This window comes from Botryllus schlosseri, chromosome 3 (assembly GCF_051294905.1).
Source record: "Botryllus schlosseri isolate E-star chromosome 3, Bs_hap1, whole genome shotgun sequence".
Taxonomy (NCBI): Eukaryota; Metazoa; Chordata; class Ascidiacea; order Stolidobranchia; family Styelidae; genus Botryllus; species Botryllus schlosseri.
This window is the reverse complement of record NC_137238.1, coordinates 11,455,039-11,473,940: the sequence shown is the minus strand read 5'-3', so window position 1 is coordinate 11,473,940 and position 18,902 is coordinate 11,455,039. Positions and strand designations below refer to the sequence as shown.

The 18,902-nt window shown below is 39.7% G+C and overlaps 2 protein-coding genes and 1 long non-coding RNA gene across 3 annotated transcripts in view; 1 reads left to right on the top strand and 2 right to left on the bottom strand.

Moving 5' to 3' along the window:
• Positions 1-18,902, bottom strand: part of LOC145434831 (lutropin-choriogonadotropic hormone receptor-like) — a 509,016-nt gene that overhangs the window by 172,540 nt on the left and 317,574 nt on the right. The window lies entirely within an intron of this gene.
• LOC145435286 (uncharacterized) lies at positions 4,972-7,211 on the bottom strand. Its single transcript, XM_080312599.1, has 3 exons — positions 7,124-7,211; positions 6,066-6,145; positions 4,972-5,227 (listed from the first exon to the last, which is right to left on the bottom strand). The coding sequence occupies exons 1-3, from the start codon at positions 7,125-7,127 to the stop codon at positions 5,003-5,005; spliced, it is 309 nt and encodes a 102-aa protein (XP_080168725.1). The 5' UTR covers positions 7,128-7,211; the 3' UTR covers positions 4,972-5,002.
• Positions 10,790-11,380, top strand: LOC145435771 (uncharacterized). Its single transcript, XR_013914006.1, has 2 exons — positions 10,790-11,291; positions 11,326-11,380. It is a non-coding gene; the product is annotated as an uncharacterized LOC145435771 (long non-coding RNA).

Genomic DNA, 18,902 nt, shown 5'->3' with positions numbered 1-18,902 from the left:
AATCTATCAATCATCTAGTGCGAATATATATCATAAAGATGGCTTAGTCTACATCGGGGTCGACCGACCGTTTCAGCCAAAGGGCCACATTAGATTTCCGAACCATTGCGCGGGCCACTTGAATGTTGGTGACTAATTCTTTAGTCGTCCGATAGAAGCGAATCGGATTAGATAACCATGAAAACAAGACTTATATTATTACGAATCAGAATCGATCACAATCATGCCATGAAAAGTGGGTGTGCTGCGCACTAACGATCCAACCACGCCAAGCGCGAAATTTTTTGAAGTTAATGAATGGGTTCGGTCAATACTGATGTCACTTGCATATATCGCATCTGTATACCGCTGAGCTCATTTGATTAGGACAGGATTATTCAGCGCTTGGACATATAAATATCGAAAATTTTGGGAATATGCGTCTTTCAATTTGTGCATAGGTTTCATTGCTGATCATCTTTTTGCGACTGCAGACGCGAAGTCGACTGTTGGACGACGCGTTCTTTCATAATCGTAGGGTTACCATACGTCCTCTTTTAAGAGGATTTATTCTCTTTTTTGACTTTTTTGTCCTCTTTTTTGAGATTTTGTCGTCTTGTTTGAGAACTTTGGTCATATTCCTAGCAATCCCTACATATCCCTACATAATCGTGAATATAGTCAGACTCAATTCAGTAAATTTGGCGTATTTTTAATTTTCGGGAGGGGGCACTAAAATCAACAAAATGAGTGACAATATATCGCGTGAAGTGCTAAGTAAAATATCTAGTCAAATAATTCTTCCACGAAATATCCTACTTTATGGTAATATACAAAGATACACAACAATGTGGCTAACTCCTGGCGTATACGCCAATGTGTCGCAAATGCTATTTTTGTAATCAATATCCCAAATTCTGATGTCAGGCTATTCAAATTTTTGGATGGCCTTGCAAGTTCACAGTAAATTATTTGAGTGATTTATATTTTGATATTTTATCTAATTCCGAGAATTCTCTCCTGAGTAACGGGTTGGCCGCCCCGGATTTATATGTTATCCTTTTGTGATATCGGTACGATATCCAAAAGGGTTTTCGAATACTTTTCGTAGCGACAGCTCAAAAACTTGATTTGAAGACGCCTAACATTCTACTATTTAAAGTTGAATGGCTTTATAAATGCAAACAAACAGTTTGTATAGCAATTGACAATTCTGTAGAGAACGCTGTAAGACATGTCAGTACCCTGAAAAGTTTATCTCTGACACGCACACTGTTGTCGGCCTATACAAATAAACTTTGGGCATACGACTATCGCGCGAAAAATGAAAACACATTCTGCACTTGCTAAAGATTCACAAAATGATGCAAATCTACACAAATGCGCTATTAATTGGAGGTTTGAAAATTTTATCATAACACCGATCCGATGCTTACATTTACAGAAAATGCAAAATATGTAATGACTTTAAATGGGAGGTTCAACACAGCTCAAATTTGGAACACTGCCCACTATTTGAGAATTACTGCAGTATCAGATCATAGTGATACCGACAATAATTTTTGACGTAAGGCAATCACGCGAAGATGGAAAAACTCCTATGAAGTTGCCAAACTATCACAATGTCACAAAAATACTGGTAATCTATACTAGTGCGCTATCAATTCGGGGTTTGAAAAGTTCATCATGACATAGATCTGATGCTCACATTTACACTAAATATATATAGGGGAGATGTGGTACCGATGGATCACTGGGACCGAAAATACTTTAAAAATGCTCTATGATAATACCATGATTACACTCCGTGAACTTGTCTACAATTGCATGTTGGCAGAATCTTTCCTCGCATACAAACAAATTCGACGAGCGCGAGCAATGGGGTCTCTCACAGATGATTTTTGTTTTAGGGGGTTTAAACTAAATTTAGATAGACATATACATTTTTCTTTGTAACCTTCGACACGAACAAACCAGCAATCATTTATATTGTGAAGTGTAGGGCTTGTATCAGGCTATATAATGGCACCTATTATTTTTTCAGTACTTTCCTTGAGTGGACTTTTTTTCGATTCATGTATAAAATTCGTATGGTGGGGACCGATGATACAATAGCCAAATCAAGTAAAATAATCAAGCATACTAATCATGAAACAAATGAAACATGCCTACGTACAGAAAATCTTTATGTAATAATTGCATATGATGTTTTATCGCTATAACGAGGTATTTGGTAGTCACACTGTCGATTTTCGGGCAATATGTATGTACCCTCAAATTTATAAGTCCGAGACTAAATCGAAACGTGATTTTATGACAACATTTGAGTTAATATTTATTCTATTTTTTGACAGTTGCGACCAAACATTCTTCTTTGGCTTGCTGTAGCTTAGATTATAATACTGAGCAAGAAAAGTAGTGACATTTGAGTTTTTTAGGGTATATGTGTCATAGGTCCCCGGGTCGTGTGTCATTGGACCCACCGGGTGGGGACCGATGACACGTTCGAGCAACAAATTATGAACGCCCATGAATATTTTTTGAAAAGACGGATATTCATGTATATGTGCGCGATAGGTAAAGCTTGTATGAAAGAGCTGAGCTAGCAAAAGATCTGCTGTTTTCGGCTGAACATTTCAGGGCCAGCGAATATTTTCCGATTTTTGATTCATCGGTACCACATCTCCCCTACTATTTTCCTACTTACTATGGAAGGTCCAACACGATTCAAATTATGATCAAAGCCCACTATTTGAGAATCTCTGCTGTAATATATCATAGTCATAACGGCACGGCATTACGAACATCGGTCAGTAAGGGATATGTGGAACATTCAGCTAAATTCAACATATATATGGTTTCACACATGGTCTGACTAGCTAGATATGATAGTCGACATCACATCGACTGAATTTAGAAGAAAAATATAATTATTTGGCTACGAGTTTGAAAGATTTCACTAATTCATCACATAATGTGGACTTGTATATTCTGTACAATCAATCCCTTTACCAGATGCAGTGGAATCATGAAATATCAATTGAAAGTAGACGCTAAGATCATTATCAAAGACAATTGGCTCAAAACATACCGAAGTGATGGTTCATCAATTAGCCTCCACAATCTTCTTGTCTGACGGTGTCACAGTCGGGTCTGTCAAGTGGCGAGGTTGCTTCTGTATTCGATAAAGCTTGAACTGTAATTTGTGAATAATATTTGGCTAGCCCAGTGGTTCTCAAACTGAGGGCGTGAAGGCATCTGAATGGGCCGCGAAGCAGCGGTCAAATGAATTCTCCTTCGCGATCGACGCGATTTACCTTCATTTCATGCTTATTTCTCTATATACAGTCCGAAGTTCATATTTTAGATTTCACTCATCAACAGTCACAGCATTCCATGTCTTCAAATTATCTGTCGGGGTTACTTGCATCCAGGTTGGATTTTGCGATATCATAATTTGTCATTATCTAAACAAGTTTGAGAATCACTGGGCTAGCCGGTAGGGCTGGACAAATCGAATAAAACTCATTATGACGTCATAACAGAAAGTAATAGGTCAAATTTCAAATATGTACCTTTTATGCGAACACGAATAATATAATGCCTGTTATCCAGCACATTAGAGATAGTTTGGTATTTTTTCGATCAAACCGAGTTCATTGCATTTGGTGACTTTGGAAATGTGGTATTTCAAGTAGCGTTCACTGTAAAAAATAATCATGGGTGTACCCATAGTCTAGACCTGGTCCCACCTGAGTCATGTTGACATGTTAAAGGCCCACGATAACTTGTCGACATCCATGTAGACCAGGGGTGGGCAAACTTTTGAGCTCGCGGGCCGCATTCAACATCTAAATCCATTCGCGGGCCGCACTATTTAAAATTGGGATTATAAACCAAAACGCAATATTGATATTTGATTATATAGCGAGGACGTGGAGATAATAAATGCACTTATTTAAAACAAGCCAAACATTGCTTTGATGATATCGTACACGCGTCAGAAACATATAGTGGCGTGATTTCATAGGCTGGTGGACCGCAATAACCATTTTGTCAAAACTATAGAGATGAAAGTCGGTTGGCCTGATTCTTAGAACAGGATTGAAATTAAAATCTGTGAGCAGCGATCTGTTCTTAAATTTACTAATTCCACTTTTGGTTCAATTCCAAGACACGCAATGCTGTCAGCATAATCACCATGTTGGCTTCAAACACTCTTCTACCTACTATATGTGGATAAAATATAAATATACCAATTCTACGCATACAGACAACGAATCTACCTGAGACAAGTCCGGATCGTTTTTTTATAAGCACACCACGGAAATAATCAAAAATGGAGTGACCAATCCGAAATCCCACTTGTGATCCAAATGATGTCAATCTCGTTGCTGCTATCCCGCTGTGATTTTAAGTATTTACCTTAGATCAGTGGTTCTCAAACTTTTTAAGACACGCCCTCCTTATGATGGTGAAATATTTCGCGTCTCCCGTCTCGTCATATCACAAAACGAGACCAGGATGCTAGCACACCTAACGGGGAGTTTCATGAGATGGAACGTTACAACTGTGGATGAGAGATTTTGACATATGTAATTCAGACGAAATACAGAGCAATAACTCTGAATTGGATGTAAATCGCGCAGAGCGGGAAAAATTTTTTCTCAGCTCAGCTTTGCGCCCCCAATCAGTTGCTTTCACGCCCCCAACGGGAACGCTCCCCCTGGTTTGAGAACCACTGTCTTAGAATTATCATGGTGAAATATACTATAGGAAAGAGTTAATCAAGTCCCAGCGGCCTGCAAAAATTCGATTTTTAGTACGCATTCAATCAATATTTAAAAAAAGTTTCTTTAGACTCTCGCGGGCCGCACAGAACGGTGTTGCGGGCCGCATGCGGCTCGCGGGCCGTAGTTTGCCCGCCCCTGATGTAGACCTGTTGACATCCATGTTCCTACCCATGTCCTAATAGTGCTTCAAATTGACCTTTCACCTCTACTAATGTGCACATACCCTGTGGTTAGATGTATTTAGCTGTATTTGACATCTGGAATGTTTGCAAGAAAATCTGCGAAATGTTCAATGAACTCGCTGACGCTGGCGCAAACTTGATGTTGAAAACGCAATATGTCGCCACTGTATGATGGAAACTCATTATTACATCGACAGATTCCCCAACGAAATGGATTGTCCACTTTTTCTGAAAAGTATCGCACTTCATCGTCGGGTAGACATTCTTCGGATCCTATAATGAATATAAATGTCATTACCATCCATGCACTATTCAAGGCACACGGGTTGATAGAATACATATGAATAGTTTCCAAGATGGTTTAAAGTTGTATCAATAACAGCCAGTTAAGATGACATAAATCTATTAGCACCTCATTACATTGACCTTGTATATGAATTGTCTCGGTATGTACAAAATCTACTTTTCACTTGACAATATCAAGTATGCACACATGCACACTCTTCCATTCCGTTACCTCTGCACCACTATACTATTTGATGCTACGACCTACGATTATCCAATTATTAATAAATGGATGGATTAATGCACGGATGGGCGGTAAATCCAGGATTTGAAAACTTGTATTTTGGTGACGTAGTTCAACTTTGGTGATTGTGACCCGGACAAAGGTTGTTTGTGTCTTATCTGGGAATTCCGAACACAGAACTACTCGCCTTTTCAAATCCGCAAGTAAAACTAAAACTAGGACTAATCAATCACCTTATAAAATTCAAAACTAGAATTGTAACTAAAATTACTCAATTTTCAAAATCCACAAATATAACTATAACTTACAACTATACCTAGAACTTTTTAAAATTTGATACTAGAACTATTACTAGCAACCTTTTAAAATCAGGAGCTTACGAACTAAATCACAACTAACAATATCAGTGGTTTTTGACTGGTTTTCCCGCGAGGTAATGGCGCACACTAAACTCACATTGTTTGTAGGGCTGGGCATAATGATTCGAGCACTTGAATCTGAACTGAGTATTATTATTATTATTGAAGTATTGTCTTGTAGTATTATTGAGCAAACCAGTTTTGGCCATTATCAACAACTCACCTTATCCACAATCAGGAAGCTGTCGAAGCGTTCATTGAAAATGGTGGGGATGCCGACCACCCAGTCCAATTTCTGATTACCTGAATAAGAAGTGAGAGATCAGCTCAAGTGAAACACTCGAGAAAAAAAAAACGTTTTAAAAATTAGATAAATTCAGTTACAAAAATTAATTGAATGCAGTTACTGTTTGTGTAGGGTGAACTGCAAATATGGGCGTGGCAAAAAATATGCAAATTTTAACAGTGCCTTAGGAACCAGACAGTTTTTAAAATCGGCAACTTGAAATACCCTAATTTATAGAGATCAGCATTTCGGCATCGGCCGTTAGCGCGTCAGGACACACCAAGACGTTGACAATGACGTTTCGGCTAACATGTGACTCTGCGAAGTGAGCTGCAAAAAAGCTCAACGGCGAGGAAACCTTGACCAAAAGTACCGCCACATGTCGGCCGAAACCGATATATATATGTCAATTTCATCAAGTCGCACTGTTAGGATATAGCCTACCTTTTACTGTATTGATATAAAAACCTGGATTACAGAGAATTCAAAATGTATCATGTTTAACATTATCTTGAATTAGGAGGGAAAATAAATATAAATTTTCATTTCGTTAATCAACCGTACTTTTCTCATTAGGCTATCTAATATCAACACATCCACGGAGACGTATTTAATAAAAATGTAATTCACTGCTTTCCATTCATAAATAAAATCAATACACTGGAGAATATAGCTGAACATGTTGGCTCGGCTCGGCACGCCAACTTACTTTCTATTACTGAAGTGGCCTGCAGAGAAAAATAATTGCCCACCCCTGAACTAACTAGATCTGTGGAATCACTCAGGCAGGCTATTCGATTTCAACCCACCGTCGCGATGACATGTGTTTTTCAGTTATTGAGCACCTACACAACTGCGAAGCTGGAACAAGAATTACTCACTTCCCGAAACCCAAAACTAAAATTTGAACTAATCATTTTTCACAATCCGCTACTAGAACTACTCGACAGATATTGACCGCCAACTACTTAAATTTGCGAAAGTCTCTTACTTACCCATAACTTTTTGAATTTCTATCGGAATTTCTTGCGGTTGCAGGAGACTGAGTGCAGAGCTCCAAGTCTTTTCCAAAATCTTCGAGGTCAAGTAGTCAACATCCAAACAGGCTTGATTCAGGCAACATATTTTCACTTCTTCCAAAATCTGAACATTGTGACAGATTTACATCATAGCTAATTAATTAAGTTAGTCTGCAGGAGCCTTTAGCAGTGTTGGGATCAAGTCACTACCTTCGAGTCACGAGTCATTTCGAGTCATTGCACATTTTGACTCGAGTCAAGTCAAGTCAATCGATTTTCGAAGGTGACTCGAGTCAAGTAAAGTCAGTCGATTTTTGGAGGTGACTCGAGTCAAGTCGAGTCAAGTCAAGTCAAGTCACGAGTCAAGTCACAGTTCAAGTCAAATTGCCCTTTCGAAGTATGAGGCATGATTACGTCATTGCATTTTGCTAGCTGTCTGAAATACAGATTGATGTGGTCAATGGGCATTGATTCTGAACCGATGAACGAATATAGAGTTAAATAAACACGCAAATAGGTGCTGTATCTCTAACTTATACGTAGAACTGGTAAACTACGTTAGCAATTGCATGGCCTCAAGTTTATTTTTACCAGCCAAAATAGAGAATAGAGAAACTAATAGTTTAAGATGCAATACATCACTCATTTATACATATTGATATGATACAATTCGAGCCTGTGTCAATGGCTGAGGAGTATATAAACTATATTAGAATTCTGCAATTTCAATATAACAAGAGGTTTGGTTAATGTAAGAACAGAAACAGGACTAAATATTTTGACATTGAATTACGTTACTACTAGTTTAAGACAACGTAAACTGTAGGCTTCGATCACTTCCCTTGTGGTCAATTTATTTGTGAGGGAACAATTGAGGAACCGTAAAATGCACGATCATTGAATGATTGATTGGTCGTTCTCACGGGTTACACCAGCGTTTCGCGAACAATCCGAACATATGCAAGATACACTGATTACTTGATGACTTGAAATGTACTCGTCAATTTGGCTCGTAGTCACGAGTCAATCCACATTTCTGATACGTCGAGTCTAGTCAAATCAAGTCAATTTAGCAAAGTGACTCGAGTCAAATCAAATCATACGAAAAGGTGACTCGAGTCAAGTCATTACTCTCGAGTAATCCCAACACTGCTTTCTACTATATGTTTCGCATGATACGATACGGGCAATCAAGGTTTCAAGGCTTCAACATGGAAAATTAGTATCGAAACTATAATTCCCGTTGATAAATTTAGTTTCAGTGCCGAAGAGCGTATAATTTCAGTATTCGAAAAAATCGTCTTTTACTACTCGACTCGAATCATTAAAATTAGTATCCGATTCAGATTAGAGTACTCGATTCAGATTCGAGTACTCCAATCATTGTGCCCACTAGCCGGGAGTCTCAAATGTATTAGAAATATTCGGCCATACCTGCTTCATTTTTGCTTTCCAGACAGAGAGTCTCGTTTTTGCAGGCGCTCAACTAGGGTCTGTGCACTCTTTAGAAACATCAGTGCTGGAGTCGGAAGCAGTACATTAGATATGGCAGATATTCTCGCACATATTATGATACAAGGCTGACGTAGGTATGCATTTTTTTCACAACTTACTTGGATAAATGCAGACGATCAGTCACCAGCACTGTAACAATATACTGGTAATGTACTTGCCAGGCATCGTACTCATAAACTATGTAATGTAATGTATAACGGCTGTAACTGACATCCTGCAGCAATACAATCTTACAAATAACTGAAAATACTATTGTTATGTACACCGAAACAGATCAGGCGAAACAAAATATACGTAATTCCGGTACTGTTTGAAGTAAGCCAGACCGCTATCGCCTTCACATACCACATGCAATTACTTCGAAACACCAAAATACCTCATAACTAGGGCGATTTTTTTGACATGTCAAAAAAAGTCAAAAATTAGGTCAAAATTGTAGCGTTAGGTCAAAATTTGTCAAAATTGTTTACAAAATCAAACATTTTTTGACCTCTACATTTAGTTTGTATCGTAGATTTTGCGCTGTCTGTGAACTTATCATTTGATAATTTACAGCCTGTAGCCTACTTTATAGGCCTACTGTTTTAAACGGCCATCGTCTGCTCATTGTGAATCATAAACGGTCAAATGAAACAAATAGTGACATGGTTTTATGGTCAACGTACCGCAATATCCTAACTGAAGCAAGACTGCTTGGGCATTGCATGGTTCTTACATCAAGAAGCGCAAGCTGAAAAATTGTGATATAGACCAGTGGTTCTCAACCTTTTTTACCTCGCGGACCGGTAAAATTTCCAAAAGTATTTGGCGGACTGGTGGACTGTCCAAAATTGAAATCAACCCCAAATTTGAATTATGCTGTCGTTTTTCGGACTATATGGGGCTAGAGAGTGGCATTTTGATGGTTGTGGTTGTGATCGTAATTAATTATGTTAATGATGACATCCATGTGATTTTACGGTAGTGAGTCTGCTGAGTTGATGTAGAATTGCCTTGCCCAGATAAACGTGCTGCTGCAGTCTTTACAGTCTTTCGCACCGTAGGACATGGATTTATAACCAACCACGCCATCTAAAAAGATATTCTTCTCTTTTACAATATCGAGGGAAGAAGTGTTTCGGAGTCGAGCCAGGCACATTGTCGTGCTTCCTTGATCAATGCTCATTGTCCACCATCGCCAGACGTAGGCTACTCTGGCTACTACAGTTACAATGCGCCACTCGAAGACATCTGACCACATCTATACCTGGCCATAAACAAAACCAGGGCCGAAAAAGCAACCCATCAGCCAACCCTGAAAAAACGTTGCTCCTATTCATCCAACAGCTAGATGGATGTTTTCACCAGTACTTGTGAACACATCCATTAAACTCAGTGTATGCAGAGAGACTATGCGGCCTAATCGCGCGAAGCGCGGAATTTTTTCGTAATTCATGACAAAATCGGTCAATAATATTGGTAATTGCGTATATATTGGTATGAATTATTTATCCTTTCATAATTATCTGCTTGTCCGATAGAGCTGAGTGAGGTGTCGTCTGGGAAAATTTAGGGCACGTAATCAATAATAATTAAACATATTCGCCGGGTGTGTTGGAATAATTACTTCGTAGCAGGTCATTATTTCGTGACGTATCGTCCGTTATATATAGTGAGTGGATATTGAAATCGCCCAAGCGTACTAAACTAAAAGACGAACACGATTCCAAATTGGTATTTCATCACTGGAAAATAACTGTTCTCTGTGGTATGGTATTCGTCCCGTGAGGTACATATTGTCAGGACAGTGAAATTCGGCACCAGCCATTTACGTACCTATGGACAATTTAACAAATATATTCATCCAAGTTTTCGGTCAACAAAGGACTTTCCTTTTACGCCAAGGTGTTCTCTTCGCCGAATCTATGGCAGACTTTTCAGGGTTCTTTATGCTCTCCTAAACTACATCATCGCGGCGCTGCGCGGGAATGGCTAACGCCTAAATGCATATTCCTATAAATCAGGCTTATTTCTTAGGGGCAGAGCAGCCAATGAATAATAAGGGCATTTCGTAACACTAAATCGGGCACAGCAGAAAAACATTGTAAAAAGTAGAATGAAGTTTCAAAGAATTACTCCATAATTTATGTTCTGTGGCATCCCGGGGTTTCTAGAATGTTCTGTATTTGCCGTTTAGAAATTACGTTGCGTGCGGTGCGGCTGGAGACCGCGTGTTGACTTGGAGAGTTGGCTGAGAGCGTGGCTGAAGCTGGATGTGAGTGAGTATGTCTCTGTGTTTGTTAGCTTGAAGTTTGAGTAGTCGGGAACAGCAGCATGAAGTAGTGGTAGTATTGGGCAGTTAGGGTGTGAAGTAGCAGGTAGTTGACATTGTATTTGTAGGCTTGAGGTGGATGTATCCTGTCGGAATCTATGTTCGGATAGATTGATTGGGGACATGGAAAGATCACGGACGATGCTGCGCAAGCATCTGGGGAGTGATATTGTCCCGTAGTTAGTCCCTCGCCTGTAGATGGCAAGGCTGCTGCTGGTGTAGGCCTAGCTGTTGGAATACGGTTTGGGTGAACTTGTGTGCTGTGTGTAGGCCTGTGTCTCGTATTGTTAGGTCGCATGTTCCTTTATCAGTTTGTATGTATCGCTGTGTATATTGTGTAATATGAGTCTAGTGTGAAACGCTGTTTCGAGTACTGTGTCGTGGAATATAATCTTATTATAACCGTATGGACTGGTGTACTGTGTTAGGCGTTTCGTGTAGCGAGTGCTGGCAGGAGGCGATCGCAGATACAGACGAGGTCCCGAGCCCAGGAACACACCGGCTTCCCTGTTAGGTACGTGACGCCGTATCAGGGTCGCTACAGTTCATTAATGGAATAACTTTGAGCCCCGTCCATGCTCGGCCCCCTTCAATTAGGGGGTTTCGGGTGCGGCAGTTACGGTTCTGCACGAGATGAATGAATCGAAAACGAATGGTCGTGCAAACTGCGCGGCTTAGCGAATCATCTCGCATGTTATCAAATGACACGGCTTACACTTCAAGTCAAATAAAATATGTTCCCAGACATAATCTTAGATCACGAAGTTCCGAATCAGTTTAAAATTTGTTGTTTAATTTTATCAATGGACAAGCCTTCAACATATTGCATCTTGAAATCAAAATATAAAATTGTAATATACCTGGCGGACCGGCAGGAAGGTCGTCGCGGACCGGCCTCGGTCCGCGGACCGGCGGTTGAGAACCACTGATATATACCACATTGTCAGAATGAAGCAACACGGTGCATCACCAGCAAGCAGTGTGCACACAACTTCAGTGTTGTCAGTTAACAACTGCTGCTGTTGAACGTTCTTTCTCCATTCTTGACAAGCTACTTAGTAAGAACAGGCACTTTCTACCCGAGATAGCGCAGTGGTATAATCCGGGGCTGCAACATCAATGGGTGTGGGTTCGATTCCGACTTCATAATTCCGATAGCTAAGTGTTGGAGGTTTACCTAGGCTCCTCCTCGCCACCTCATCCGCGTAAGCGGTGTCTTACAAAAAAGCCTAGAGGTGGGCCGTGCTATATGTTGGCAGTTACGGAAAATAATGAAGAATATCGGCCTGGTGTAAATGACCATAGTAGTTGACAAACACCGTGAATACCACAAAACAAACAAACAAAACAAACACTTTCCACCCGAGAATCTAGGAAAGTATCTTTCGTTGTACTACAACAAATTTTAATTATTCCACCATAATACGTAATGTAACTACTGCAATTCTTCATAGGGCCAGATTTCGTTAAAATACTAGTTTTTTCATGTACAAATTTGTCAGATTTTTGAGCCAAAAACGTTCTTTCAGGCCAATCTACTTTGTAATGACAGACAGTTCCAACCAGAAATGAAGATAAGTAGTACAATTTTAACATTATGTGGGAAAGCACCTAATTTGCATACGTGAGGTCAAACTTTGGTCAAATTTCAGTTTTTTTAGGTCAAAATCTTCCGTTTTTTAGGTCAAAAGAAAATCGCCCTACTCATAACATTTAAATAAGTATATGCTGCTTAGTTTTGTCCACTGCCTCTGTCAGCGTCGGTCACAATTCTGGTCGCGTATTTACAATACAAAACAGTACGCAATTGCACTTACATTAAGAGTCACCTGTGCTACCTGCCTGAGTGACGAAAAATTTCAAATCTTGCATGTCACGCGTGGATGATCAGGTTGCGTAGAGTGAACCTTTTCGACTAAATTAGTATTCACATGACATTCACTAGTTGCTTTCGAAAAAAAAGAGGACTAATGCTCAGTTTACATACAAGACAACGAATATATTTTTAATGAATGCCGTAAATCAGGGGTGTCAAACATACGGCCCGCCAGACCATTTCACCAGGCCCGCGAAGCGATTGTGAGTAGATGAAAACATGCATGTATTCTCTAGCATATCTCTAACAATTGTTGAGATTTGTAGTAGCTCATACGCTAATCAAATAATCCCTCAAGACTGCAATTGACGAGTATGCTCATAGATGCCAATATAACCACCCAACACAGCGGCGAGATAGCGCAGTGATAAAATCCGTGGCTACAACACCAACGGGTTGCGGGTTCGAGTCCGACCGATGTCGTCTTCCGAATTTCTATACTTCTTGAGTGTCGGAGATTTATCTAGGCTCCTCCTCGCGACCACATCCGCGTAAGCAGTGTCTTACTAAAGGCCTACAAGTGGGCCGTGCTATATATCGGCAGTTGCGGAATAAAAATGATAAATATCTTCATGATGTAAATGACCATAGTAGTCGACAAACACCATGAATATTACAAACAACAACAACAACAATTACCCGACAACGGTGTTCTGGTGTCATGATATTCACTATTACGACACCCAATTCTGGAAGGCATGAAATTGTACACTCAATTAATAGCTTTGTGGAAACATAGACAAAAAATGACGTATTTACAACACCGAAAACGCCAATTAGAGACAGTTATGTACAGGTTCCATGGATAATGTAAATAGTTATATAATATATATACTTCGAATTTATGTGGTCGCACTGCAGTATAGCTTCTGACTCAAAAGGTAACAGCCCCCCAAAAAGCCAAATTGCGATTAAGGTATAGTGAAGCAATTCCTACGTACCACTCGGATTGGGTGTAGTACAGGGGTGTACCAGATCCACATTATGATGAACCAATGATACGATGACTATAGCTGTCACAATAAATACGCCAGTTTATGCTTCAGATCAGATTGACTGGATGTGTAATATCGTTCAATAGGATATCATAAGCAAATGTTTCTCATCATTTAACCTTTGGTAATGAACTTATTACTTCCTTTTCGAGTAGAGCAGGATGGAGTTAGCATGTGTTCAGCTTGCAATATCTGTCTGATGATTCTCGAGAGAACCACCGCTACAGCTCATACATTTTGAATTGGTGCTTCCTGCGGCAAGTTTATGAATAGCGCAGAATGCATGCTTGCGCAGCCAGGGGGTCGAGTTTGCGAACCACTGCGTTAGATGGTGGTCCAGTAATCTCGATCCCTGATTCGTATTTAGCATTCACTATACGTTGCAGCCTTGCTCAAATGTTCATCCTTATTTCGAATAAGCCTGGGGTGCTCAACCTGCGGAAGTACGGCCTCATTCAGCCGCAAAACCATAATTCTGCGACATTCTACACATATTTAAATTAGTGTGTGTTGGCGGCCGTCATTATGCAACCAATTGGTTAACGTAGCGTCTTGACAAGCCGAGAAGAAGAGTGAGCCGAGCTCCAAAGTCAGCAGCAGAGTCCTGAAAGTGGACGCACGTTAACGAGAGAGAATGAAGAAATGCGCGTACAAGCGAAAGTGGGAGTGCGCGTACGAGAGAAAGTCGTCCTCATTACCCAAAGCAAAGACACTAAACTTCAAGAAATTCACTGTCATGGCGCACAAACTCTAAAGAGGCGATTATCGTCACTGTCATTGATGCGCTATAACAATATTAATAATAACAATACAAACAATCCTGACGGGAGCACAAGAAATAACAACATGCAACTATAAGTGATTAATAAGAACCAGAAGATGCATCATCATTAATATTGTACCCAATATTTTCGAAGACAATTTCGAAGACAAATTTTTGACAATAATATGTGAAACTACCAACATTTTCGATGAAATCCATCCAAGGGGCAAAATGTTTGCGCTCCACGCGACTATACACATAATTCTGGTGTCTTTTCTTGAAATTTATACTCGCGATTTTGGTACATAAATTATATATTGTACACCTGCTGGGATGTTTTGCTTCTACAATATGAAAATTTGCTCATTGCATATCTGAAGAAATAAGTGAAGGCACAAAACACCACAAGGGGTCTCCGCGGTGTTGGGCTCCCATAGCATCAAATTTCATATGAGTATTGTCGTCCATGCGCCATGGCGACTCCCCGCCGGAATCCGGACGTATTGTATATGTAATCAAAATGTGACTTTCTGCGTCAGGGGTGTACGAGTTTTGAGAAAATGTTAAAAGGGTGTACCACGACGAAAAAGGTTGAAGAGCACTGCGTTACTTCATGCTATTGCTGTGTACAGTAGGGTTGTCCAAAATTTGGAAAATCTCAAAAATGTTGGGCATCAATGTCTTATTCTGTAGATTATTGATCAAAAACTGCAATGAGTCTGGAATAAGCTCACAGGAACGTCGTTAAGATTTGTCGTAAAGCGTTTGAAAGTGGCTACCGACGAGTGGGCGTGCCAGCGACCATAGAATGGCAACAAGATTAGTAATTACGAATTCGCGACTCTGGATTGGCTATAGTCGGCTATGTGTCAATGATCACGACGGTGGTGGCTTGCTGATTAGTTGTTAAAGGAGTTTGCTAACGGCGGTTATTCTGTAAGCGCATTGTAGGTTGGTTGGCAGATAATTATTCAAGATTAATTCAGGACATCTTGAGTTACTAAATACATGATGATGAACATACAACAGCTGTTTCACCAAAAACGCAGTAGGCCACATGTCTGTTTTTTACCGAGGGAAAGCACAGAACACGCACAAAAATATTGCTAAGGCGCTTATGCAAGTGGCGAACGAATTTATTGTTTCAGAAGGGATGCATCATCATTGAATACACTGACACTGCTATATAACTGAAGTATTTATTGCTCTAAGAATTGGCTGAATCAGCCGTTTATGCTGGGTAATTATATTGAACTCTTACAGCAAAATGAATTCACTCGTAAGTGCTGTCAAAATCGTCAATGATGCCGTAAAAAGCGGTGTAAAGGTAATCTAATCACAGACTATGGTGCTATGACCGCAGCAAAAAGACAGTTTGCTGGTATATCCTTGCATGTCTCGAATTAATCTTGAATCATTACCGGCGGCAACACTTTAAATGCTGGAATCAAACCGGAAATTGATATAAAACGAGCTTAAAATGCATTGAAGCGGTGCGATAGTTACATTTCGCCGGGTTTCCATTATATTAGCTATCTAGTATCTAGTCGGCCCATATAACATCTTCTGAGCAGACAAGATTTTGTGCGGCAACCATCTCACATATGGTGTGCTGCAACAGTTTGCGATGACTAATATACTTTACTTACGCCCAGAAAAGTAGGAGCACTGACGTGCGCAGCTCACAATTTGAATTTGATAATCATGATATTTCTTGTTCCATTTGTACTTTTTAAATAAAATATTACTTCTTTTGCGGTAAGTATGCCCATCGCTCAAGTTAGAGCAGTGGTTCTCAAACTATTGTAGACACGCCCCCTTTATGATAGCGAACAATTTCTCACCCTACCCCACCCCTTATCGTCACATCACAAAATTCAACCAGAATACAAGCAATCCCAACGAATATTTTGATAGCATGTTACGAGTGCTGATGAGAAAATTCTCCAATATGAAATTCGGACTATATATACACGTATCAATAGCTATGAAATTGAGGTAAATCGCCCACAGCGCGAATTTATTTCCGATGACCGCAGTTTCGCGCCCCCTCCAGATACTTTCACGCCCATCGGGGGGGGGGGCAGTTTGACAACCACTGTGTTAGAGAGCACAGCGTTGTACTGAATAAAAGTTTTCAAGGCGTGGTTGCTCAACTGTGTGGCCTATATATTGTCTCGATATTGCATTCTTGTGGCCCGCGACCCCAACTTAGAAAATATCATGATATGGCACCATCCCCCATATTATATAAGGCCTGTAGTTGGTCGCTGAGCAACAAGTGGCCGAGCAAGTGGTGTCGGATACGGTGCTAACACTTTGCGAGATTAGTAAATGTTAATAAACAATAGGGCTGATCGTAAAGATGCCATAGTGTAGCTTTATTTTCGTAAAATAGAGGCATTACTGCACTTACTTTTATACTTCAACATCTATGTTCTTCTGACAAAAAAAATGAAACTAATTAAACACAAAGTATGATACTGGAAATTGAAAGATAAATAGTAATACTGCTTCTGAATAGCGGAAATATATTTCAAGTATTTTTTCCCAATGTTTCAACAGTGGTATGTTAAAATAGGTGTTAAGCTGAGAAAAAGTCAGAGTCCACTTTTCCAGGCTAGGACACGCCATGGGTTGTTAGATTGCGATATAATGGGTACATGCTATAGATTGCGTAATAATAGTCTCAAACGCTATGATGGGCCATATTTACTGTGATGAAATAATTCATATGAGCGACAATGCGGTGTGAACGGAACCGCACATTCCGCTACCTAAATTAAATTCACCGATATGTTCGTGAAATGATATTAGACTACTGTGCGCGAAGCGTTACGAAAATTCTGTGCTTTACTCAATTTCTAAGAAAATCAAATGTTGATACTCCGTGAAAACAGCGTCGCAATTCACCAGGCTATCTTAATGATCGGAGGATTAAACTACTTCTCCTTGACAAACTGGAAATTGCGAAAAATAAGTTAGTATATGACAAAATATTACGAAGTAGAAGTAGCGGGAGATTTGATCTACTTAAGTAAGCACCCAAGTAGCAGAAAACTACTTCAGTACTTCAAAAAAGTAGAAGTACTTCGTTACTGACCACCTCTACTTTCCAATTGTCCATCTACTGTAATTCTGTAATCTGGCATCTTCATGTATTGCATAGGAATAACAATTTGAATGTATTACTGAAATTTGAAAGTTTTACTCTAATCTCGCCATTTTCCTTCGGGGGTATGTAGCTCCCCGGATTATATTTGTATTCACCAGTCTTACTGCGTTTAAAAGAATATAATTATAATAATTACTAATTGTAATTCTTATGTACAACACCAGGGGCCCAAATATCGCATTGAAGAGCTCGCATCGCGACAATTGTATACGGACTATAGTTGCTTGCTTTAATGCAATTCCCTATTTAAGTTCGCAAATCATTACTGGAGTAAACTATCATCTCAATTCGACGGGCACACATATTAACACACAATATCCAATTTCGCGCTACGATTAAGAAACTATCACCAAATATAGTTTATTTGCTCGTCTAATTCAGAGAGTTGTTTCGTGGCGTGTGCGCTTTTAAATCGACATGTGCAGCAAGGTCACGTTTTTATCAACTGGGCCCGCTTATATATTCTTCTGATTACTAATTAAGTGAATTGCTCAGCTCACATAAGCATATGGCGCGCTATGACGACCTGTCCAAGTTCGACAACGTTGCGTTTTCTCTAGGGTTTTGTTTGTTTAGAGTAGGGTTGCCATACGTCCGGAATTTCCAGGAAATGTCCGGAATTTCACTGAAAAATCTGCGTCCGGGAGGAATTTCTAAAATATGCCTAAATGTCCGGAATTTTGAAGGCTGAAAGCAGGCTCAAAATTTTTTCGTAAATCAACATAAACAATATCATTTTCAAGCAGATTAATGCTATTCAAAATTGATTATGCAACGTATAATGATATCATTATGGGCACCAGGCACCACCCTCGCCAAAAATGCAATCAAAAGAAATATAAATAACCATCATTTACTGAAATAAGTCTGATTGTAATCGCAATTATAAGCTAACGATATATTCCTAGAATTGGTTAAGGCGGATTGGATGCTTCAATCACAGACAGTGGTTCCAAATCTTAGGGTCGTTCGCCTTTATCTGGGGATCGCGATGATGTTGGACGTAATCAGCTTCCTAGGCCGTGAGTAAGTTTGGCCAAGCTGATTTTTTTTAGTAATCAGCTTATCAAGTTTTGAGCTTTGCCACGGCATATTTTCAAGTGGGAAATGAGGTCGCGAC

Bases quoted from the DNA above. Each gene is read 5' to 3' on its own strand.
- LOC145435286 (XM_080312599.1), bottom strand. The intron at 5,228-6,065 runs GTGAGTTGTTGA...TATTCATTATAG, and splicing joins GCTTCCTGATTGTGGATAAG to GATCCGAAGAATGTCTACCC.